Source organism: Bubalus bubalis, chromosome 23 (genome assembly GCF_019923935.1).
Source record: "Bubalus bubalis isolate 160015118507 breed Murrah chromosome 23, NDDB_SH_1, whole genome shotgun sequence".
NCBI classification, from domain to species: Eukaryota; Metazoa; Chordata; class Mammalia; order Artiodactyla; family Bovidae; genus Bubalus; species Bubalus bubalis.
Genome location: NC_059179.1, coordinates 34,847,246 through 34,872,076, shown reverse-complemented (window position 1 = coordinate 34,872,076; position 24,831 = coordinate 34,847,246). Strand labels below are relative to the sequence as shown.

Here is a 24,831-nt window from a genome sequence, read left to right as displayed (position 1 = left end):
TTGGCATCTCTTCCATCTGGCCATTCTTGAGCTGTATCCTTTTATTACAAACTGGTAATCTAGGAAGTAAAATGTATTTCTGAGTTCTGTGAGCCACTCTTGCAAGTTAACCAAACCCGAAAAGAAAGTTTTGGGCATCACCAGTATATAGGCAATTGATCAGAAGCACACGTGATTGGCATCAGAAGCTGTGGGGATTAGGGGTGGGGAAGGGCTTGGAGCACAGTCTCGTAGGACTGAACCCTTAACCTTTTGGAGTTGATGCTATCTCCAGGTAGATGGTGTCAGAGTTGAGTCAAATCATAGAGTACCCAGCTGATATCAGAGCATTGTTTGGTGGTATGGGGGAAAGTCCTAAACATGTTTTAATTGGCAGCTGAGATTCTACTCGCCCGTGAAATTTTAATGCCATAGACATACAGTGTATCTGTTTATATGCTATGTGTGTGTGTTTATATACCGTGAGATTTTTCTTGCCCCTCCCAAGAACAAATTTTTGTCCCTTCAGGGATACAATCACGCCTGTGGAAAATGCTTCACTCTTTCATGATGACTTGTGGATAATTCTGTGTGCTAGGCTGTACCCACAGTGAAGAGCCTGGTGTCTGGGGCTCTAGAAAGACTGTCAGCAGAACAGGCCCAGAGGCCTTGGTCAGATGTGGCAGCATTTTCCATTCTGGAGGAGCTGGGTTCAGACCTGCTTCTACCCTGAGCACAGTGGCTGCTGCAGAAAGAGCCCTGGCCTGGGAATCAGGAGACTCAGAGTCCAGCTCCAATCCTACTCCTGTGGCTCCAGGTCAGTCATTCTCTCGGCACATTCCTTACCGAACTTGGGACTGGGGGGACTGAACTCAATGGATACTTTTAAAGAAAAACCATGCTGTGTGCCTAAGGGTAGGCATATTGGTGAGCTGGCAGCAGCACAGAGGACCTGCTGGGGAAGGCTCCTGGATCAGGGTCACAGAGATGCGCCTGAGCTCCCCCAGACAGCCTTCTAATCCCTCCTGCCTCCCCCAGGGCTGCTAAGCAGGAGCTCCATCAGTGCATGCCCACTTTGTCTTCAATATAAATGAAATCTTGTTTCTGCAAGATTGAGGCAATTACTCAGTAACTACTTCCCATTTCTATCCCTTTTACCCTATGTATGAGTGCTCAGTTGCTAAGTCATGTCCGATTTGTGGCATCCATGGACTGTAGTCCACCAGGCTCCTCTGTCCACAGAATTCTTCAGACAAGAATACTGCAGTGGGTTGCCATCTGCCCTCCTCCCCACCTCCCCAGGGGATCAGCCCAACCCAGGGAAGGAACCCACATCTCCTGCATTGGCAGGCAGAGTTTTTACCATGGAGCCACCAGGGAAGCCCATAGTTAACAATACCAGGTTTTATATTTTATCCCTTACCCCAGTCAGTGACTTTAGGGCAAAAGACTTAAAATTCCACTCCTTTCATCCAGCCATTGGAAAGGGATCCAAAAAGAGTGCCCCAAGGAGTGGGAAGAAGAGTCACCAGGCAGGTCAGCCTGGAGGGAGTGGGTTCTGAAATGTAGTGATGAGAATTTGAAGCTCAGCCTTGCTAGATGGAGGATTAAGAGGCTGAGCTGTTCTGGCCTGGTGTGGGCCCAGGCAGCCCCAAGAGGCCCTGGGCAGCTGAGCCTGTTGGCAGCACAGTGCTGGGAAAGCACCTATTGCAGACAAGTGGCTGCGGGCTTTATGGCAGAGTCTGTGGACCCACAGCCAGTCTATAAACCTAGGTACCTGAGACTTGCCAGTCCTGATTGGCTGGCAATCAAGGGGCTTATTACTGAGTTCCTGCTCACAAGATCCTGCAGGCTCTTTGGAGAGCTTAAGACCTAAAAAGAAGGTTAGTTGTTTTCTGATATTAAATGAGAAATGGATTTTGGAAGTGGGAAAGTGTTAATAGGATTTCAAGAATCCTTTTAATCCTTCAGTCCTTTCAAAATATTCTGGGAAGCCTTGATGAAGGAGAAAGGCCTCTGGGCTGGGTCTGGAAAGACCAGCTGGGGCTCTGCAGGGGGACAAGAGTTTGGGGAAGGAAACAGGAAGTACTCTCAGCTTCCAGGCACAAATGAATGATTTCTCTGCAAGGTGTCCTTATCTGGGGACTCTGAGGAACCTGCAAGGCTGTCAGTTCTGGTCCGGCTGCATTTCTGCCCAAGCCTCATCTGAGAAATGATTATCTTAGCAATCACAGAAAGAGTCAGCAAAAAAAAATCAAGAAGTGAAACCAAGACCAAGACCTTGACCGCTGCCTAGGCACCATAATTCAGGCATATTTCAGAGGTTCTGTACAACTTAGGGTGACACAGTGTTGGGACTACCCAGGGAGAAGGGGCAGCTGAGCCCTGAGCACAAGCAGCTGGAAGAAGAGCTCTTGCTGGACGCTGAGACTGGGCGCTGGTGCCACCTGCCAGCTGCTGGTCTGCTTTGGTTGGTGCTGGCACCTCTCTGGATTCTGGCATCCTGAGTGTTGGATTCTCTGGTGATTCCTGGTTTCCAAACAGCCCTGAAATGTTCTGCATCAGTGGACTGGGAATCTGGGCAGAAGTTAGGAGACAAAAGGGTCTGGAGATGGGCCGAGACAAGCATTAGGAAAGACAGCATGGGGAGAGGAAAAGACAGAGCAAGGAGGCATGTGTCCACCCACTCCCCTCGCCTCCATCTATGCTCCTTCCTCGAGGCCTTGCTGTCTTTATTTCTCTGAAAGTGTTAGTCACTCAGTCATGTCCAATTCTTAGTGACCCCGTGGACTGTAGTCCGCCAGGCTCTCTCCATGGAATTTTCCAGGCAAGAATACTAGAGTGGATTGCCATTTCCTTCTCCAGGTGATCTTCCTGACCCAGGGATTGAACCCAGGTCTCTTGCATTGTAGGCAGATTCTTTACCCTCTGAGCCACCCAAATATTTATTGTTATTATTTTAAATTCTGAAGTATTTCAAACATGCTGGCCAGGAGGGTCAGTCACCTGAATATTGAATAAACACTTTCTACTTCAAAATTCTAGGTCTTGGCTTCTTCAAATGCATCAGCAAAACTATGAGAGGGTTGAGCTGAGCCAGTGGTCCTCACTATATAATATAAAATACACTCTTGTAGCAACCACTCAGATTTAAGAAGAAATGTTACCTTCATGTCATGGTGAAATGTCTTAAAAAAAATAATGAAAAAGTAATGAAACCTACTAGGATGGAATAATTTTTAAAAATGGAAAATAAAAAGTTTTGATGAGGGTGTGGAGAAACGGGAACCCCTATGCCTTGCTGGTGGGAATGTGAAATGGTGGAGCCTCTGCAAAAACATTTTGGGTAGTTCCTCAAAGAGTTAAGCATGGAATTAACAAATCACCCAGCAGTTATACTCCTAGGTAGTTGGGTCAGACATGGTGCTCAAATGGGACTGGCTTGGGTCCTGCCGAGTGGTGACCTTGAGCAAGTTCCAAGGTCACCATGTGTGAAATAAGGGGAAATGCATATGCTGCCTGATGGCTGTGAGAATTAAATAGGATAATTTTATAAAGCTGGGCTCCCCTCCTCATTGCCTCAGCTGGCAATTGCCTCAACACTTTATGATTGAACAAACTTGTCTGGTGCCGAGAACTGGTTTAGAAATTAGGGGAGAGTCAGCCCTTCTAGCAGATTCCAGACTCTTCCACAACACCCAGAGGCCCTGGTGCACCCCCACCCCTGCTGAACTTGGTGGGAACACCCACCCACTACCTACCCTCCAGATTGGAGGTGCTCAGTTTGGTTTCAGGACTGCCTGCAACAGAACAGCCCATTAGGGATCCTGTGGTCTGTCTGGGGTAGGGTTGGTCAGAGCCCTCAGAAGGTTGAGAAGGTACAGGAAACCAGATCCTCTGATCCTAGAGGCCAGAAACTCAATGAATTAGAATTTGAATGGGGTGGCTCCTTTATCAAAGTTGCAAAGGGACTAAAGACACGAGGTTAAACTGCATCCAGGACTTGGACCTTCTCTGGTGACTCAGACAGTAAAGACTCTCTCTGCAATGTAGGAGACCTGGGTTCAATCCCTGGGTTGGGAAGATCCCCTGGAGAAGGGAATGGCTACCCACTCCAGTATTCTTGCCCGGAAAATCCCATGGACAGAGGAACCTGGTGGACTACAATCCATAGGGTTGTAAACAGTTGGACACAATTGAGCCACACACACACATGCAACTTGGAAAGAGGAGGACACAATGCTGAGCCTTCCAAAGCCCTGATTCCTACTGATGGTTTGAAGTAGTGTTTCAGTTTCATTCTTGAAAAGGGTGGTGAAGTCCCATTTTAAATTCATTCTGCTTACATTTCTGATTGATTTCTGTTTGTCCAGAGGCTCTGGGATTTGCCAAGTCTCCATGGATAAACTAGAGAGGATTTAAGAAGAGGCAATTAAAGGGCTGGAGCCGGGTGGTGGTGGGGGAATGGGGAGAGGGAGCAGGCATGAGAGATATGGAGCCCCCTGCAGCTTTCTGAGAGGATGGTGCCATTACAGAAAGTGCTAACAGAGCCGGCCACCAAGGGACTGGCTGGGGTGAAGCCCTGTTAGAGCCCTGGGAAAGCCAGGCAGGGGTGTGACAGCACAGGATTTGGAACCAGGAAACATGAATTTTGAATCTGAGTTCTGAAAGAGATTACCTCACTTGGTGACTTGGGTGAGGCCCCCAAATCCTCTCCATTCATAGGGTGGAAATACTTGAATTCTACCTTTTGTACTTAGTGACCTCAGTTAGAGTCAGCCTCACCCCTCTGGGAGGGTCAGCAGTGACAAAGGCCGGACTGAGGAGGGGGGCTGGACCCTGTAACCTACTGGTCCCAGCTGATGGCTGGAGTTGAAATCTGGTCAGGCATGATCAGCCACCAGACTTGAGGCTGGTCTCAAATTGCCAGGCTGCACAACCAGATTCCCCTGGAGAACTTGAAAGGAAACCGGGGACCCAGCAATGTTCAGTTGTCTCTGGACACTGTACATCAGAGGGTGGGCGCCATGCCTGGCCATTTGCAAGATGAGGAAAGTGGGGGAGGAGGGAGAACATAAAAAAGCAAGAGACCCTCCCCCATCCCAACCCAGTTCCCAGTCCCTGCTTCCCGAGGACCCCAGAACACTATTTCCTTTCCCTTGTTCCCCGAGATGCCCACACTCTTCCTATTTTCTGAACCCCCATGAGCCCAGTCCACCTGGAAGAGTGGCTGAGAGGACTGAAATAAAGCATGGGGGTGACTTGGAGGGCTCAGACCTAGGTCCCTAGGCCTACTTGGAGTTGCTGGGGGTCCTTCACTTTCTGCCCCCAACCCCCCAACTTGCTGACACTTATCTGCATCTGATTCAAGGATGCTCAGCTCTCTTCCCGCTTATCTTCCCCACCCCCACCCCACACTCCAACAGCAGTCCCTCTGCTACCTGGCCTCTGCTCTCTGCAGCGCCTGGTAGCAGCTGGGACCTGACAGGGGCTTAGCTAATAAATAGCTGAGGACTGACTGACTGACTTTATTTTCTGGGGCTCCAAAACCACTGCAGATGGTGACTGCAGCCATGAAATTAAAAGATGCTTGCTCCTTGGAAGAAAAGCTATACCAAACCTAGATAGCATTTTAAAAAGCAGAGACAATACTTTACTTACAAAGGTCTGTGTAGTCAAAGCTGTGTTTTTTCCAGTAGTCATGTATGGATGTGAGAGTTGAACCATAAAGAAAGCTAAGTGCCAAATAATTGATGGTTTTGAACTGTGGTGCTGGAGAAGTCTCTTGAGAGTCCCTTGGACAGCAAGGAGATCCAATCGGTCCATCCTCAAGGAAATCAACCCTGAATATTCATTGGAAGGACTGATGCTGAAGCTCCAATACTTTGGCCACATGATGCGAAGAACTGGCTCACTGGAAAGACCCTGATGCTGGGAAAGATTGAAGACAGGGGGAGAAGGGGACGACAGAGGATGAGATGGTTGAATGGCATCACTGACTTGATGGACATGAGTTTGAGCAAGCTCCAGGAGTTGGTGATGGATAGGGAAGTCTGGCGTGCTGCAGTCTATGGGGTTGCAAAAAAGACACGACTGAGCAGTAGGGACACTCACCCCCTGGCCACCTAAGTTGCTGGAAACCGCCGGGTCTCCTTGTCCCTTCCATCTCCCTCAAGCCCTGTGCTCAGGCACAGAGCCCTGGCTTTGAACTTCTGCCTATTTCTGCCCCAGTCCTCTCCTCCAGGTTTCTACCACCTCACTGACTTCTCACCTGGCTGGTGCAACTGCCTCCTACACTCCACCCTTCCCTCAGCTGCCCAGGAAATCCTGGACACCTTCACTTTTCAGGGCTGCCCAATCCTCTTAACTTTCAGATCACTCCGTGTTCTGGATCCTGGAGCAGGCCTGTGCCCGCCCCTCTAGCCTCACCTTCTCCACTCCTGGGGTCTTCCCCTTTGGCTTCAGCAGCAGTCCATGCCGTCGCTAAGAGTTAGACACGACTGAGCGACTTCACTTTCTCTCTTCACTTTCATGCATTGGAGAAGGAAATGGCAACCCACTCCAGTGTTCTTGCCTGGAGAATCCCAGGGACGGGGGAGCCTGGTGGGCGGCCGTCTGTGGGGTCACACAGAGTCGGACACGACTGAAGCGACTTAGCAGCAGCAGCAGTACCAGCACACAACTATTGGACCCTTAAAATGGCTCCCCGCTTTCTCCCGGGAAGGCTGTAGTCACTCTGCCTCTCCTATCACCAAACTAGCTCTAACTCATCTTTTAAGACTCAGCTCAGTCATGTCCTCTTCTAGAAGGTTTAGGAGGCTTCTCCAGGTGGGATCAGGGACCTCTACTGGGTTCCCAGAATCCCTCGTGCTTGGGTCTAACCAGAGCCCCTACCTGGCTGGGCCATCATTATTCCCTGATCTGAGGCTTCCCAAGACAGTGACAGACAGCCTGGTACTTCCTCCAGCACCAGGAAAGTTTTGTGGGTAAACATCTAGAAGCAGACCACCTGGGCTTAATGTCTGCTGGGCTCCCTTTTAGCTGTGTGACTTTGGGCAAGTTTAACCTCTGTAAGCATCAATTTCTTTACCTACATGGTAGAAATAATACTACTCAGATCACAGGCTTATAGGAAAAATGAAAGGCTATGCATGTACAGCCCTTAGCATTCCATGCCTGGCTTGCGAGGATAGCTCCATGGATGCTATGGAGAATGTGAGCTGCTAATGGAACTGAGAAAAACATTTCTAAGACTGCTGGGGCAGAAGGTCTCAACACATCAGGGCTAACTCTGCTGTTCTAAGAAAGAATTAGGAAGTCTTTTGGAAAACAGCAGCAGCAGCGACAAATCTTCCTTAAATGTTCCTTCGAGGAAGTTGGGGGAGACTTGCTGCAAAACCAGGCGTTCAGCACAAACTGTGATTGAAATCTTAAAGTGAAAATGGAAGTTTAAAGGAAAACATGGATCTTACTTGGGGGCCGGTGGGGAGGACATGGGCCTGTTGATGGAGGGACCAATGATCAAAAAAAGGAAGGTAAAAGACGGGAAGTGTGCAGCTTCCTGGCAGCAGTGGTGGAGTTAGAGCCAAGACTGGGCTCCTAGGGAATAGATGCTGCCCCTCGGGGCGGTCGGCGCTTAGCCTGTCCAGGAACCCTGCTCTCCAGGGTTTATCTAGGCGGATCTATAAATTCTAGTCCTGGGAGAACCTGGCACAAAGCGCCCAGGGAACCTGGACTGGGGTAGAAGACAGCAAGTAGATATCTTTGCGATCGGCTACCCAGAAAGACTGCGAGAGAGTAGCAGCAAGTCCTGAAGAACTGGGGACGCACTCGGTTGTCCCCACCCCCCTCCCCATGTCCCACCTCGAGAAATGCCAAGGGCAAAAGTGTGCGGACCCAGGGGTCAACCGGGGCGGGGGGGTATGCTCTAGGTACCTCTCAGCCTCCTGACTCAGACCTCAGTCTCCACCTCCTGGCAGTGGGTTCGCAGCCCGGTGGTTGGAAGAAGAGCTCCCGTGAGCCGCCCGAGCCCGCCCCTCCCGGGGGCCTCCCCCAGGGTTTGGTCAAGTCTCGGAGCCGGAACGTGAAGCAGCTGGCGCGGGAGCGGGGCCCCGGGCGCGAGCGGACTCGATAGCTGACGGTCCGCCGCGGCCGGCCGCGGAGTTCCCCCGCGGGGGCGAGGCGCCGGGCGGGGACCGGGTCCGGGGCCCGGGCGCGGCAGCCGCGCCAGGAGGTCCGGGCGTGAGCGTGACCTCACGGGGAGGGGCCAGCGCGGCGGCCCTGGGCTTGGAGCCGAGCGCCGAGAGCGCAGCGCCGCCCGAGCCGAGCCGCGAGGAGCGCACGCCGCGGCCCCGATGGAGCGGTTCAAAGGTGAGGACGCGGGGTCCCGGGGCGGCGCGCCCCCAACCCCTTCGCGCCCCTCACGGCGCCAGAAAGCAGGGCCGAGGGTAGGCGGGGTGCGTCACCGACTGCGCCTCGCGTTCCTCTGGGGCTCAGGTGAGCCAGGCCGGCTACCCCTGCCCAGCCCGGACCTGTGCCAAAGATCTTTTGATCCTCCCAGGCGCGGAGGCCGGGGGCTCGGCGTGACGAGGCTTCTCACCTGTTGGAGGGCCGGGGGTGCACATGGGGACCCATCTTCTAAGCCCCGGCCACCTCGGAAAGATGCCAGGGACCGAGGAGTCCCCGAGTGAGGTCGGAAGAGTGCGGGGCTGCTTGGGGGGCGAAAGGGCAGGTAGTCGGGGTTTCTGGAGTGGGCGCCAGTCAGAGTGGAGGGCTTCTTGCAGACCCCGAATGAAAGCTTGCGAGGGGATGCGCTTGGGCGGCGGGGTGGGGTGGGCGCGCGGCTCGGCTCCCGGCTTGGTCGGGCCACCCCAATCGTGCGGGTGCTCCGGTAACTGCCTTATCCCCAGGCAGGGGCGGGGTGCAGGGATTCTGGGCCGAGTAGGGTGCCCGGCAGGTGGAGCGCGTCCCAGCCCAAAGGCTTAGCTCCGGCGCAGCTGAGCAAGTTTCGGAGTTGGCCTGGTCCCGGATATCTCGGCCAAGCCCTCCTGGGCGGCTGGCCGGCCTGGGTTGTACTGGTTGTGCCCGGCTTGCACCCGAGCTCAGAGCCTCCCTGGGTGGAGTCTAGAAGCCTCCGATGGCACTTGGCACATCTTTTGGAAAAGGTTAAGGAGCTGCCCCTTAATCGTGACGCTGTGGGGGACCCCCCCCAACTCCTTTCTTTTGGGGAAACTTATTGCATTTTCCTGGTCTGTCTCTACCAAACCTGCAAAAGGAAATACTGTTTCTATATTTATTTTCTCCTGGAAAAGAGTAATATAGAAAAACGCTCAGATTCCCAAGGAATCTCTCTCCCAGTGGTTTCTCATTTCTGAACTGACATAAATTTTAGGGCTCAGCTTTGGTTCTCTAAACTAAGTTGGATCTTTTGATTTTTCTCACGTTTTTTTCTCATCTGGGTCAGCTGGTTACCGGTGAGGAAGGGTCTTTGCCAAGAGCACAGAAGACAGCTGGGGAGACAGGGTTAACTTAGCTGGCGATCTTCCTTTTTTTTTTTTTTTTTCCTGTGAACCCTCCCTGGAGCCTCTCTCACATTTCTAACCGGGTGGTTTTTTTTTTTTTTTTTTTGTCTCAAATTCTGCTGAGATCACGTCAGTTTTGTGCCTGGATGGCTGAATGCGTCCTTCTGTAGTCTCTTGAGGCCACAGACCCTCTCCTTCTAAAATGGAAGTTTGCTGCTCCAGGCCCACTGGGCCCCCTCCGCCCTCTGGGAGGGACCCTCACAGGGAATTTGATTCTTGAGCTGTCTCTCTGAGGAACCCTTCCAGCTCAAGAGTCTGCCCTTCCTGAATTGTGTCAGCCCCTGATGGAAGGTCCAAGTTGCAAGCTACTTTCTCAAATTGGTATATTAATCCTTCTGAGTTTAGGGCAAATGATAACATTTTGGGTCGTCTTTCCAAACACCCAGTGATTATCAGAAGGTTTTTGTCTTAATAGCTTTCGACTTGGCCCTTAGCCTGAGTAAGTCTTCTTAGTTATCTTTTTCTCCTGGGAGTTTAAAATCCTCCCACCCTCAAAGATCCTTGAATGGTTTATGCCAGCTGAAGGAAATTTTAGTTGCCAGTTCAGAGTGTTTATGTTTTGGGTAACCCATGCATCTGCCTCCTCATTTTGCAGTAAATCAAGCACAGCCAGTGATAAGGGAATATGCTTGAGAATTATCTGGATTGCGAGGGGCTCATTTAGTGTTTGATTCTGGAGAAAATTCTCCAAGGTTCCCTGCTGCTGCTACTGCTGCTAAGTCACTTCAGTCGTGTCTGACTCTGTGTGACCCCATAAACGGCAGCCCACCAGGCTCCCCCGTCCCTGGGATTCTCCAGGCAAGAACACTGGAGTGGGTTGCCATTTCCTTCTCCAATGCACAAGAGTGAAAAGTGAAAGGGGAGTCTCTCAGTCGTGTCCAACTCTTCACGACCCCATGGACTGCAGCCCACCAGGCTCCTCCGTCCATGGGATTTTCCAGGCAAGAGTACTGGAGTGGGGTGCCATTGCCTTGAACGCTACTAATCTGTTTACTACACCTTTCAGCTAAGGAATCTGGGAATTTCCCTGCCCTGCCATGCCAGAGATTGTAGAAATCCCCATTCACTGAAAAAGCTGAGTTGTGTGTTGAACAGTCACTGCATTGAAAGGTTGACCCATGCAAAATTAAGTTTTGTTGTTGTTGTTCAGTTGTTAAGTCCTCTCCAACTCTTTGTGACCCCATGGACTGCAGCATGCCAGGCTTCCCTGTCCTTCAGTATCTCCCAGAGTTTGCTCAAATTCATGTCCATTGCATCAGTGATGCCATCCAACCATCTCATCCTCTGTTGTCCCCTTCTCCTGTTGCCTTCAATCTTTCCCAACATCAGGGTCTTTTCCAACGAGTTGGCTCCTTGCATCAGGTGGCCAAAGTGTTGGAGCTTCAGCATCAGTTCTTCCAATGAATATTCAGAGTTGATTTCCTATAGGATTGATTGGATTGATGTCCTTGCAGTTCAAGGAACTCTCAAGAGTATTCTCCAGCACCACAATTTGAAAACATCAATTCTTTGGCACTCAACCTTCTTCATGGTCTGACTCTGTCATCGGTACATGACTGCTGGAAAAGCCATAGCTTTGACAATGTGGACCTTTGTCAGCAAAATGATGTCTTTGCTTTTTAATACATTGTCTAGATTTGACATAGCTTTTCTTCCAAGGAGTAAGTGTCTTAATTTCATTGCGGCAGTCACTGTCTGCAGTGATTTTGGAGCCCAAGAAAATAAAATCTATCACTGCTTCCACTTTTCCCCTTCTATTTGCCATGAAGTGATGGGACAGGATACCATGATCTTAGTTTTTTGAATGTTGAGTTTTCAGCTGGCTTTTTCACTTTCTGCTCTCACCCTCATCAAGAGGCTCTTTAGTTCCTCTTTCTGCCATTACAGTGGTATCATCTGCATATCTGAGGTTGTTATTTCTCCCAGCAATATTGATTCCAGCTTGTGATTTATTCAGCTCTGTATTTTGCATGATGTAATCTGCATGTAAGTTACACAAACAGGGTCACAATATAAAGGCTTGTCATACTTCTTTCCCAATTTTGAACCAGTCGTTCCATCTAAGGTTCTAATGGTTGCTTTTTGACCCACATACAGGTTTCTCAGGAGACAGGTAAGGTGGTCTGGTATTCCCACCTCTTTAAGAGCTTTCTACAGTTTGTTGTGATCCACACAGTCACAGGCTTTCATGTAGTCAATGAAGCAGAAGTAGGTATTTTTCTGGAATTTCTTTGCATTCTCTGTGATCCAATGAATGTTGGCAATTTGATCTCTGGTTCCTTTGCCTTTTCTAAACCCACTTTGTACATCTGGAAGTTCTTGTTTCACATACTGCTGAAGCCTGTCTTAAAGGATTTTGAGCATGACCTTACTAGCATGTGAATAGTGCACTTGTACAGTAGTTTGAACATTTTTTTGGCACTGCCCTTCTTTGGGATTGGAATGAAAACTGACCTTTTCTAGTCCTGTGGCCACTGCTGAGTTTTTCCAAATTTGCTGACCTATTGAGTGGGACACTTTAACAACATCATTTTTTAGGATTTGAAATAGCTCAGCTGTAATTCCATTACCTCCACTAGCTTTGTTTACAGTAATGCAACAAAAAATCTCAAAAATGACAGAATGATCTTGGTTCATTTCCAAGGCAAACCATTCAGCATCACAGTAATCCAAGTCTGTGCTCCAATTACTGATACTGAAGAAGCTTAAGTTGACTGGTTCTATGAAGACCTACAAGACCTTCTAGAACTAACACTGGAAAAAGATGTCCGTTTCATCATAAGGGGTTGGAATGCCAATGTAAAAAGTCAAGAGATACCTGGAGTAACAGGCAAGTTTGGCCTTGGAGTGCAAAATGAAACAGGGCAAAGGCTAACAGAATTTTGTCAAGAGAACACACTGGTCATAGCAAACATCCTTTTCCAACAACATAAGAGATGACTTTCCACATGGACATCACAAAATGGTCAGTACCGAAATCAGATTGATTATATTCTTTGCAGTAGAAGATGAAGAAGCTCTATACAGTCAGCAAAAACAAGACCTGGAGCTGACTGTGGCTCAGCTCATCAGCTCCTTATTGCAGAATTTAGGCTTCAATTGAAGAAAGTAGAGAAAATCACTAGTCCATTCAGGTATGACTTAAATCCCTTATTATTATACAGTGGAGGTAATGAATTGAGTTAAGGGATTAGATCTGATAGACAGAGTGCCTGACGAACTATGGACAGAGGTTTATAACATTGTACAGGAGGCAGTGACCAAAACCATCCCAAAGAAAAAGAAATGCAAGAAGGCAAAGTGATCGTCCGAGGAGACTTTACAAATAGCTGAGGAAAAAAGAGAAGCAAGAGGCAGGGGAGATAGGGAAAGATATACCCAACTGAATGCAGAGTTCCAGAGAATAGCAAGGAGAGATAAGAAGGCCTTCTTAAATGAACAATGCAAGGAAGTAGAGGAAAACAATAGAATAGGAAAGACTAGAGATCTCTTCAAGAAAATTAGAGATACCAAGGGAACATTTCATGCAAAGATGGGCTCAATAAAGGACAGAAATGGTATGGACCTAACAGAATCAGAAGAGATCAAGAAGAGGTGGCAAGAATACACGGAAGAACTACACATAAAAATCTTAATGACCGGGCTAACCACCATGGTTTGCTAGAGCCAGACATCCTGGAGTGTGAAGTCAAATGGGCCTTAGGAAGCATTACTGCAAACAAAATAAAATTAAGTATGTTGGTCCCAGTCTTCCATTAACCAGTGCAACCTCTAGTATCTGAGTCTCCTCTTGCCTGTCAGAGATTGAGGGCCTTTTTCTTTTAAAGGTAAGATTGAATGATTATGAAATGACTAGGCACATCGTGATTTTAACAGCAAAATTAAATCGAAGTGCAAGATGTACTTGGAGTCTCAGAACATTTGTAAAAATTGTAAAGAATTGTTTGTGATACTTTTAAGAATGGTTAAACTGCCTCATCATCATCTCCAGAATCTCAAGGTGTTTTCTCTCATTTGTAAATCTCACAAATCAGTCAGTACAGGAGAAACTGTTTTCCATATTCCCCAGTCTGCATGTTACATATTGTGCATCTCCAAAGCTAGCCTATCATTTTTAGGCTCTGGGCTGATTTTCCATTGTCTCTTAAGATGTAAAGAGATGTTTGGAGGTAGAGAGTCTTTGGAATATCACCCAGTGTGTAATGCAGAAATACTTCCAGGCTTTCTCCTCACCCTTTCTAAGCCATTCCGCTAGACAGCCATGATTCTCCTAAGTAAAACCAAGGTGGTAGAGGAAGGAGTATGTGGGGGTGTCTTCCCCAGAAAGGTAGAGCATTTATAAGAGTTGTCCTAGAAAGTGATGGCAGAATTGCTGTATTTTGCATGTGAATTTCTTTGCTATTGTCTAAGCTATGCTAAATCCTATGGGGTACTTTCAGATGGTTCCCGTCCTTGGGTGTTTACATATTTATGAATCTCATAAGAGCGTCCTGTGTCCCTGTGGATGAGCCCATTGGCTGAACTCACACCATGTGGTCAAGGATTCTGGTTCCTACTGCTCTTCCAGCTGGTGAGCGTGTCCAGGGCCAAATGTGACTGACCTACTATCTGTGGATTGCACTTGGAAGTCCATGCCAAAGCTTCCTGAAATTGCGTCACACTTGGAGCCATACATGCACAGTTGAGATAGTCCCTTTAATTTGGATCACAATAATTGGTCAAAAGTGTATCATCCCTTTCCTGTGTGCTTTGGTTTCTGAGTCAGATCACCTGATTGCCAGGAGAGGGCACTTAATTCTTGGGCACTGGAAGATAGAGATGAGCTGTGAAGAGTCAAGCCAGTAAAAATACTTGAAATGTGGGAATCATGCGGTCGGTGGCCAGGGAAGGTCTGAAAAAGGAAAACTAATTAAAAGGGATGAACAGATTGATAGTATTTGTTTCACCTTCAGAAGCGTCATCTGAATTTGTTGTTCTTCCTTGTCGAGGAGCTCAGGTTTTTCCAGTTGAATTTCTACTTAAGGCAGAGGGTCTTAACTTTAAACATATGTGGGAGATATTCAGGGAGCTTTAAAAAATATGACCCCCATCCAAGACATTCTGGGAGAAGGAAGTGACAACCCACTCCAGTATTCTTGCCTGAAAAATTCCATGGACAGAAGAACCTGGTGGGCTACAGTCCGTGGGATTGCAGAGTCAGGCTCAAATGTGCGCGTGCACACACATGACATTCTGATTTAATTGGTTTAAGGGTTCAGCTTAGGTGGTGTGTTTTTTAAAGCTCTGGGTGATTCTAAGGTGTAGCCAATGATGCAAGCCTTTGGAAAAGAGTATGTAACACTTTCCTCACCTGGAAAATTAAGAGCAAGTGTGGAATGAAACAGATACCTCTTCCATACTTACATGATGTGGTTTAACCAAATTTTGTGATGGTGCAGAAATCTAACTTAATTACTCGAGGCTTTTAAAGGCTTTAAAAGGCTGTGGGAAAGCTACTGAAGAACAATCTCCAATGTGATGCTTCCGAATCCTAAGCTCGGGGTTTGCTCATGATCGTACTTGACCTTGAACCCTCCTGACTTTGAAGCTCTTTGTGTGGGAGCCCTCGATGCTTTGGCAATGAAGTGGTCTGAAACAAATCCTGAGAGGTCACCTTTGGTGCTGAAAGGCCAGGAGGAGTGGGGGGAATTCTGCTCTGGGCCCCTGCCCTTTTCAGAAGGGGTGAGTGCTCTCGGAACTGGGCTGGTTCCAAGCCCCATTAAAGGGCAGGAGGGGCCAAGGAGCTTCAAAGCTGAGGAAGCTGTGCCAGTTTTCTTCCAAATCCCTTTAATGATGGGAAGTGTTTCTCTAAAGACTTCTGTCATCCAGAGATGGGAGGCTTTTCCCAAGCTTAGGGAAGATGGCACTTCTTCCCAGAGCCTAGGCAGAAACGGGAGGGAGAGCAGTCAGGGTGCAAGGAAGAGGCAGCTCTTTGGGAACCGGGAGCCCCACGGGTTCTGCTTGGTTGGGTGAGTCACTCCCCAGGCCTCAGTATCCCCTTCTAGGAAACAGTCTGCAGCATCTGTCTATCCGGTTTTCCGAGCATTCTTCAGCGCTACTTGCTCTGTGGTCACTGAGGAATCTCTGGAGGGTGAATGTGTCTTGGGGAGGGGAGAGAAGTGAGAGAGGGAATGTGAGCAGCCCAGTAAACGTCAGTTTAGGGTTGTGATTCTTATAAATAAAACCAATTTCCTGTTGAGAGTGGAGCACGGCAGCCTTGGTGGGAAAGAGGATGCCATCAGCTGTGCAAGGAATTTGTGGCTCAAGGACTTTTGTGTGAACGTGCCTCCGAAGCCCGGAGCCTCTCTAAGACGTGGGATTATTCGCTCCCATTTGAGAGACAGGTCCACTGAGATGAAAGAGATTAACTCAGAAAGTCAGAACCCAGATAAGAGATCCCCAAGAAATGAGTTTCTAATGGGTAGAGTCCTGTTCTAATAACAGCAAGAGCTTATTGAGAAAGAAGTGCTCAGAACAATTTCAGGCACTTGCCTTATCAGTGTCCTTTTAGCCGGGAAACGATTAAGCCGCTCAGTGAAACTCTTCTCAGTCTTCCGGCCCACACGCCGCCCCTTCCAGGAAGCCTTCCCTGAGTTTCTCTGTGTTCCCTCACTATTTTAGGTACAGCACATCCCAAGTGCTCAGAAACTGTTTGTTGAATTAAAGTCACATGGTCTTATCATTATATGTCTCTATGTCTGTCTGCCCTGAAACCCGTTCAAAACACGGTTGTTTCTCTCTTCCAAGGATGGCTCCCTCTCAGCCCTAGAGCACTGCCAGGTGACATAGTAAGTGTCTGGGACATGATGGGGGAATGAGCGAAGGAATGAATTCCAGGCAATAGGAGCCCTGGGCACCAAGGAAAATGAGGCATGATCTCAAAGCCAGATTCCAGACGTGGAGACTGCAGGCCCACAGTGGCCTCCCTTGGCTTTCTCGACTTGAGCCTCTTTCTGTCTGTTCCAGCACAGGGCTGTTGCTGTCTGCTGCTGCAGAGAAGGATGCTGCAGGTTTCTGCTTGTGAGTATGAGCCTGCCTGTGCCCCCTGCAGCAGCCCCCCCAGCCTCCAGGGCTCCCGAGGGCACAGACCTGGCTCTGCCCATGCTCTGGACCGATTTCTGAGGGATGTTTTGGAGCTGGGCACGGGCCTGGGCACTCTGGGGCTCAGGGTTCTAATCTGTCCTTGGCCACTAACTCTGTGCGACCTTGGGCAAGTCATTTAATCCCTCTTGGCCTTGCTTCCTCATCTGTACGAATGAGGAGAAAGACTACTAACCGCTGCTTAGTGGAATAACTTGTAAGAGCTGCTGTGCTGTACTTGTAAGGGGCAATTGTATATTAATTCAGGGGAGCAGATACCTGGACACCTCTGACATGGTTTTGACCCCTCCAGTTCCTGCCTTCTTCGGGGGCTGGGTGGTCCTCACAGTTAATTTGGTACCAGCTGTGCCCCTCATGCTTCTGGAAGCTCTGAGCTGGGGTTGCTTACTCTGTTCCCAGGCCGCCTAGCTTCTCAGAGCAGCTATGTAATTCCCTCGAGGTCAGCTGGAAGGGCAAGGAATTCCTTTGCTGTCTCACTAAGTTTATATAGGAGAGGCCCTTGCATTCTAACAAGAACCTCAAGCTCTTTACTAATTTTCTGTCGCTTGACTCTCACCTTCTCCCTGAAAGTGAAAGTCAGTCAGTGGTGTCCGACTCTTTGAGACCCCATGGACTGTAGCCCGCCAGGCTCCTCTGTCCATGGAGTTCTCCGGGCAAGGATACTGGAGTAGGTTGCCATGCCCTCCTCCAGGGGATCATCCTGACGCAGGCTCGAACCTGCGTCTCCCAAATTGCAGGCAGATTCTTTACTGTCTGAGCCACCAGGGAAGCCCTTGGTCTCAAACTAATGAAAAACTCCACTGAAAGGGAGGAGTAAAGAGAATGCATAGAAAAAGTCAAGAACATGAATTGCATTACCCTGGACACAATGTGCTGGTTATAAACCAGATGAGCCCAACATATTTTCATGTCCCGTCTCTCTGTGGACCTTAAATATCTGCCAGGGAGGGCAAGGGGGAAGTTGTGCTGACAGCAACAGAAGCCCTGCCGTTTTTTTCCTCAAGAGATCCCTGAGTTCTCCTCTCACTTCCCTGAGCCCCTCCCAGGGACTTCAAAGACAGCAGCAGGCCTATTGAGTGTGGTCAGGTCGGTCCCAGCCTATTGCAGATTGACTGCCTGCTCCTGATTCAGTGGAGGAAGGATGGCTGGCTGTCAGCTCTAAGAGAGCAACCTTCTGCTCCCAGGAGGAATCTGAGCGGGGCCATGTGCATTCCTGCCCCTAGAGGTGGCTTTCCCAAGGAGAGTGACCAACTGTCCCCGTTTACCCAGGACTTTCCTGGTTTTGCCACTGAAAGTGCCACATCCCAGGAAATCCCTCAGTCTCGGACAGACTGGAGTTGGTGGGTTAGGTCACCTTTTTCCCAAGCCTCAGCTTTATTAAAAGGCTGAATCAAATGTCATTGCCGCCGCCGCTGCTGCTAAGTCGCTTCAGTCGTGTCCGACTCTGTGCGACCCCAGAGACGGCAGCCCACCAGGCTCCCCCGTCCCTGGGATTCTCCAGGCAAGAACACTGGAGTGGGTTGCCATTTCCTTCTCCAATGCAGGAAAGTGAAAAGTGAAAGTGAAGTTGCTCAGTTGTGTCCGGCTCTTAGCGACCCCATGGACTGCAGCCTACCAGGCTCCTCTGTCCTTGGGATTTTCCAGGCAAGAGTACTGGAGTGGGGTGCCATTGCCTTCTCCAAAATCAAATGTGGTTACTCCACAGCAAAGATGAATGGAGCCAGTTATTTCGTCTCTTTGACAAGAAAGCAAAAGCCCAGAGCTTAAAAATCAGCACTTTGTAACTTAGTTTGTAGCTGCGTGAAACCACCAGTGTCCCAAGAGAGAGAAGCCAGACTTGAAAAGCCTACATACCGTGTGATTCCATTTGTGTGACTTTCTGGAAAACGCCAAACTGTCCGAAAGGAAAACGGGTCAGTAGTTGCTAGGGCGGGGACAAAGGCTTCACCACAAAGGGGCTTGAAGGAAATTTCTAAAATGATAGAAATCTTCATTTCTTGAATCTGTATCGCAGTGTTGGTTATATAGTTTAGAACTGTGCAATCAACAGGGCTGTTTTGTTTTCGCCCTTTGTGTAAATTATACCTCCAGAAAGCTGACTTTAAAACAAACCCTAGCCATTTATGACACTGTGGTATAAGATGAAGAATCCATTGAGCGTGTGGTTGGCCATCATGGGTTGTAAATAGAATCTGAAGTCTTGGTGTGGTCATGCCTGCAGCCGTCTGGAGGTGCAGCAGAAGGTGAAGAATTCGGGTACAAAACAAATGACGACTTGATGGTAACTTACATGCAAGAGACTTATCTGTGAGGCACAACCAGGGTGATGGTGGAAGCTCTTCTTCTATTGAGAGAAAAGGAAAAGCTGATCTCCTAAAACCCAGGCAGCAGATGTGCCCAGGAAGGTCATGGAATATTGAAGCCTTCGCCCCGGGTTCCCACCCTGGGAACTCTTCTGCTGCACACACATGGCTCTAATGTATTAACTTTGGCAGCTTTTCTGCTGCAAGTTTGTTTTTTTCCACCAATGAAGTTATTGAATTGGAATTGAGTACCCAAGTCTGCACCATAGTTATTTCCCGGCCAACATTTTGTTTTTGGCAGTCCTGCGTGTCTATGCTAGATAGGATTGATTCTGAGCAGGGAGAATGCGTGATTTAGCAAAATAACGCACCTAGCCTCATGCCAGGTAAGGGGTTAGAAAGCTAACCACTTGTTGGAAACAAGACGTCTTGTTTCTGACAAGACTTAGCAACTGAACAACAGCAACAACTCTTGTTTCCAAGCAGGAAAAAACCTTGTGATGCACGACCAGCACTGGTGCCTGCTCCCCAGCCCAGGAGGGGGATATGGGCTCCCACAAAAATAAGGAAGTATTAATCTGATGGTCCTAATGGAATCCGAAGAACTTAGTGGTTCCCCATTTCTTAAAAACTCAAACCCCAAGTCGAATTGGCTTGTTACGCAGGTGAATGGTGTCTGGCTCTATGACCCCGGTAGCTGACTCTGTGTCTTCTCCTTTTTGTTAAGTACAGCGGGTTGGAAGGCTGTAGAACCTTCATCCATGAGGACCGCGTGGGCCCAGATGACTTTCAACCATGAATTATGCTGTAGAATTTCACACACGCAACTCTTCTTAATCATAAGGGTGTCCAGGACGCTAATTACCCACAGAGGCTGTTCCACCTGTTCTTGGGGTATTTAGGAAGAATTCCTGAATAATAAACAGAATAATAATCGAATAATTGCAGTCTAGTCCTAATGGTTTCAACTATGTTGGAGGACTAACGAGGGTGGGAAAGAGGCAGGAAATACTTGTTGTGCATATCTGCAGAGAATCTTCCCTGATACATTGTCAGGCCTGGCTTGTGGCGAGCTTTGGGGCTGCCCAAGGGCCCACTTCTAGGTTGAGTGCAAACATGAGTATTAGTCTGAGTTCTGCAGAGAAACTGGGAATGCATAGGTGGGGAAATTCCAGATACTTCCTTACCTGAACTGCAAAGTGTTACCACCGTCTCCCTGGGCTACCTTGGCATGCTGGCATTTTTTTGGGTTCTGTCTTAGCCTTTCTCTTAGACCAACAAATGGGAGTCCTGCCACTTCCTTCCATCCTCCATGCCCCCCTTTCCTCTCTCCCAGTTTTTACACAACAGGATTTATTCATGTTAACTGTATTCAAGTCCCCAGATGGGGGAGAAAAAAGATGGTGTTGAATGAGCTTATTGTTTGGAGATTTCACTGACTTCTTTTATTTAATACCCAAAGTCCTTGAACATATTGAGCTGATTTACTAAAATTCAAATATGGGCCTTTAGGAAGGAACTCAGAGGGTGCTGGGTGTCCCTCGTAGCAGGGCTGGGACCCATTGGGTGGAGGATTTGCCAGGGACATCCTGTCTTCATCTTCGTCTCTTGGGTCTCCTTGAGGGTAGATATTCCCATTTATAATCCCGGATTTCTTATGAGCCTGAGATGATCACCACCCTACTGCCCTGTGCATTGTTGGACCTTTTGTGGCATCCCCTTCTAGCACATTTTTTTTTTTGACACAGTGAAGATGGATACCACCACTAGGTACTTCCATCAGCAGAGCCACACAACCGCCCCCGCCTGCCCACCCCCTCTCCCCGCAAGCAGGGCTTCTGCTCGACAGTTTCCTGCACCAGTGGAATGAAATAAAGGGTGGTGATGTGGCAGAGCTTGGGCAGAAGCAGTAAGTATCAGGCAGCCTGTGGCTTAAATGCCTGATGCAGTGCAGCCGGTCCGTGACAGTCAGGGCAGAGTTGGATGGTGTGTCTTTCGGCGTGTTTTGGAGATGGGGTCTCTGTGAGGAATTTTGCTGGAGCTGTGGCTGAGGGTCATGGTGTGTCTGACAGTCCAGTGCGGTTGCCTAGGTTCAGTGATAGTGGGGTGTCTGGAGCCCTTGAGGGTTTCCTGAGAGTCCTGCGGGTACCAGCGCTGGGCTGAGACTCGTGTCTCACTGGAGACAGTGAAAGTCTTTCCCTGGTCCCAGTCAGTAACATCCCAGGTGCCCTGAAAGTTAGACTGTGGCCAAGCAGGTAGGTTTGAGGACAGGACCATCATAGGCAACTGTGAGTGCGTTTTTGGTCCTGCAGGACCCCTCCTGGGTGCACACAGCCTCACAGCTGCTCCTGTACGTTCAACCTTCTCTTTCCTGCTCCCTCTATTTTCTCCCCACCACTCCCCCTCTCTTCTTTCATTCTTTTATTCTCTTCCTTTTGACTTTTTCGTTTTTTTTTCCTCTATGAGTTCTGTTCAGGTATCTTTAGATACCTGTATCTTTAGAAAAGGGATCTTCCCCATGAGCCTAAGGTCAGAAAGCCCCAGAAAGAGAGCTTTGCCTTGGCCCCAGGTCTCTGCTCTCATTTCTAGCAGCCAAGGCTTGAATCCCAGGCTTCACTGGGGGTGGAGTGGGGAGCTGATGACCTCAGAGGCAGGATGGGAAGTGGGGCACGCTCCCAGCCCATCAGGGAGCATCTCATTCCTTCTAGGAAGAGGAGGCCTGAGTGAAATCTGTTCCGTGCAGTTCCTAACTGCTTCATCAGGCCCTAGAGAGTGTTGCCGCACACTGCCTGCTGTAGAGAAGGCCCCCTTTCCCAACCCTTGTGGTCCAGCCACTTGCTAACCCATCCCACCTGACCTAGTGCAGGTTAATGTGACTGGTCATGGTGACTAGGATTCCTGGGAGAGTTCTCACCCTCTCTCTGTGGGTCCTTAAACAGCCCCATGACCTGCTAACCTTCAAGGGGTGGAAGAAACAGTCTCAGCCCTGAGTGGGGCTCCTCCCACTGCCATCCCAGGCTCCCTGAAAATGAACATCAGAGGACGGCCTGGCATCCGCACAGGGGGAGCATGGGAACATCACCACAGTTTGGATAAACGTTCCAAACATGAAGGCTCAGCATTGAACTAAAATAATTTTTTCCCATTGACCTCCTGGCTTCCCTGTGGGCAAGCATCCATCTCCCGCCCATCTGATGCTGGTTTGGTGTATGTAATTGTAAACAGTTCAGGCTGGGAGCGAATCTCTGAGAGGAGTTATGGGATCCAGGTGTCGCTCCCGGCTGGCCACGCACTGGTTCCCTTGAGAGTGGGGAAGGTCGTCTTGTTCTCCGAGACAGAATTGAGTCTGTTGCTTTTGAGATCAAATCCTCTGAAGCAAGACTCCCTCCCATGCCTTCACCCCCCAGGTCTCCACTCAGGCTGGGGGAGGGGCTCTTTCATAAGTGAGTGGGGTTTCTACTCGCCTGACCCTGAGGTGAGGGCCCCAAGTCTTCAGGGAGGCCCTGATGTGTTGCTGTGGATGAGAGGAGCAGAGAGAGAGGCCCGCATTCTGTGTGTGAGAACCGGGGCCCCACTAACCAGGGCAAGTTTCAGGTCAGTCTCAGCCTCGTTTCTCAAGTGCAGCTGGACTCCTGATGCAGGCTTGGCAACTGGCAGGCGGGACTCTTGTTCTAAGCAGGAGGCCTCTAAAGTGTGTGTAGGCAGCTTTGGGCACTTGGTTACTTCCCTGGCCCTAGAAGTACAGTTGGAAGTCAGAGCAGGGCTTGTGTTAGAGAACACCTTAGGTCTGTTGGAGCATGTAGGGAGGCACTGATGTTGGGGGTCTGGCTTCCCCCTTCTTTGCACCCTTGCAGCTCTTAACATACCTATCAGCTGAGGGAAGAAGCTGATAAACTCATTCATTTCACTGGCATCAGGCATGGTTTGGTCATGTGTGTGTGGTGTGTGTGTGTCTTGGGGAAGAGATGTCAGGTGATGATCAGCCCCATTTTCTCAAAATTTCCTAAAGCTATTTACCTAATGCCTTTAAAGTGGAGAAGGAAATGGCAACCCACTCGAGTGCTCTTGCCTGGAAAATCCCATGGATGGAGGAGCTGGTGGGCTACAGTCCCTGGGATCACAAAGAGTCAGACACAGCTGAGCGACTTCACTTTCACTTTCATGCATTGGAGAAGGAAATGGCAACCCACTCCAGTGTTCTTGCCTGGAGAATCCTGGGGATGGAGGAGCCTGGTGGGCTGCCGTCTGTGGGGTCGCACAGAGTCGGACATGACTGAAGCGACTTAGCAGCAGCAATGTCTTTAAAGAATAAGATTGATGTCCTACAACAAGATTTATTTTTCTGCCCCCCCTCCGGGGGGCTGAGGCAGGTTGAAAGAAATTGAGAGTGCAAAGAGGATGTGTTCTGCTGGGTAGAGTAACGTCCAGGTGCCACGCTTATCCTACGGCTCACTCAGCCTTGACACCTTGACCCCTCCCCCGCCCCAGGCCTTAACCCCTCCCTGAATCTTGCACAGCTTTCCTGTGTCTTCATCTATGCTTATGGATTTCTTCTCTGGCTGGAAATAATAAGACCAGTCAAACAGCTTGGAGCAAACTATTGTCTACAAATGGCTCCCCCCCCCCCCGCCCCTCCAAAAACATCACCGTTACTGGGTGTAAAAATGGTTTAGCTTCAGGAGGAAACAGCTGGCTGGCAGAGATCCTGGTGTGGTCCTGGGTGAGATTCTGTTGTGTCACTAATGACTTTCTTTGGTACATTTCCGGCACAAGCGCAGTTGGCAGTTGGGGAATTCTGTGGCTGATAACTTTTGTCAAGGCAAGAGCTGCAGCCGGAGCAGCTTCTGGCTGAGGCCAGGAAGGGAAGTCTTCATTGCATTCAGGATAATCTAGACCTGTCCAATGGGTGTCTCTTAGCGACCTTGGTAGCTTAACTTGAATGCTAATGAACCTTTTCCTTCTAGAATATTATGTCTCTGGGTTTCTCTTAGACTTCAACACCTTGGTCTGTAGCTAAGGTGAGCCCAGATTTCTTAGGGTCCCTGACCCACACCCTCTTTCTTGAAGGCAGGCAGTGTCTAAAGCAACTCTATGAGTAGAGTGGGAAGATGTGTGCTGCTGGAAAAAGTCCGAGCTCCTTCTGCAATAGGCCATGCCTATTTGTGCAGTTCCTATGGCTATTTCTCACCTTGTTCTATGTTTCAGCCATTCTGGATTCCTTGTGCTTTCCCAAATTGGACCTTGGCAAATGCTGTTCCTTTGACCTGGAATGTTCTCCCCTCAAGACTGCCAGCCAGGCTTATATGCAAGGGTCATTCAGCCTTGACCTTGACCCCAACGCCCTGAAGCCTTTAACCCCTTACTGCGCCTTACATGACCTGCCATGGTCATCAGGTCCATATTACAGTTGATGGAAACTCTGTGTGTCCGGGAGACTGAAAGATCAAAGGTCAAAAGCCATTATTCCTCTTTGTGTCCACAGCACCTAGCTGCATGGGTGATGTATTGTCAGTGCTTATGTATGGGATTGTATGATTGAGAAATGGTTGTCGTCCTCAAGTTTTCTAAGTTTGATTGCATCAAAGTGAAGGCCTTCTGGTCATTAGTGGGCATCCTGATAAAGGTAGCAGGCAGATAAAAGAAAAGAGAAAGATATTTACAATCTAAAAGCTTCAGGGGGTTAACATTTAGAATATACAAGGAACTGATGCACATCAGCCAGAAAAAGGCAGAAATCTCAGCAGAAAAGGTGAATAAAGGGTGTGAATGGGAGTTTACAGGTGATGGAGCCTCCAAAATGTTAATGAGCATCTGAAGGAATGCTCACT

General features: G+C 49.0%; 1 protein-coding gene and 1 long non-coding RNA gene across 5 annotated transcripts in view; one reads left to right on the top strand and one right to left on the bottom strand.

Annotated features, from left to right (window-relative positions):
* Positions 1-24,831, top strand: part of AFAP1L2 (actin filament associated protein 1 like 2) — a 144,173-nt gene that overhangs the window by 19,140 nt on the left and 100,202 nt on the right. For 2 of the 4 annotated variants that reach the window (XM_044935272.2, XM_025274269.3), the window contains exons 1-2: positions 8,180-8,349; positions 16,566-16,619. The exons of 1 other annotated variant lie outside the window; for it this stretch is intronic. In XM_044935272.2, coding sequence (XP_044791207.2) covers positions 8,334-8,349; positions 16,566-16,619 — 70 coding nt within the window. In that variant the 5' untranslated portion in view covers positions 8,180-8,333. Of the gene's footprint in view, positions 1-8,179; positions 8,350-16,565; positions 16,620-24,831 lie in introns of those variants that run through there. One more of the 4 variants, XM_044935271.2, reaches the window with a different exon arrangement.
* On the bottom strand, positions 2,214-5,699 carry LOC102406463. The gene is made up of 3 exons (XR_329177.3): positions 5,641-5,699; positions 4,326-4,386; positions 2,214-2,556 (listed from the first exon to the last, which is right to left on the bottom strand). It is a non-coding gene; the product is annotated as an uncharacterized LOC102406463 (long non-coding RNA).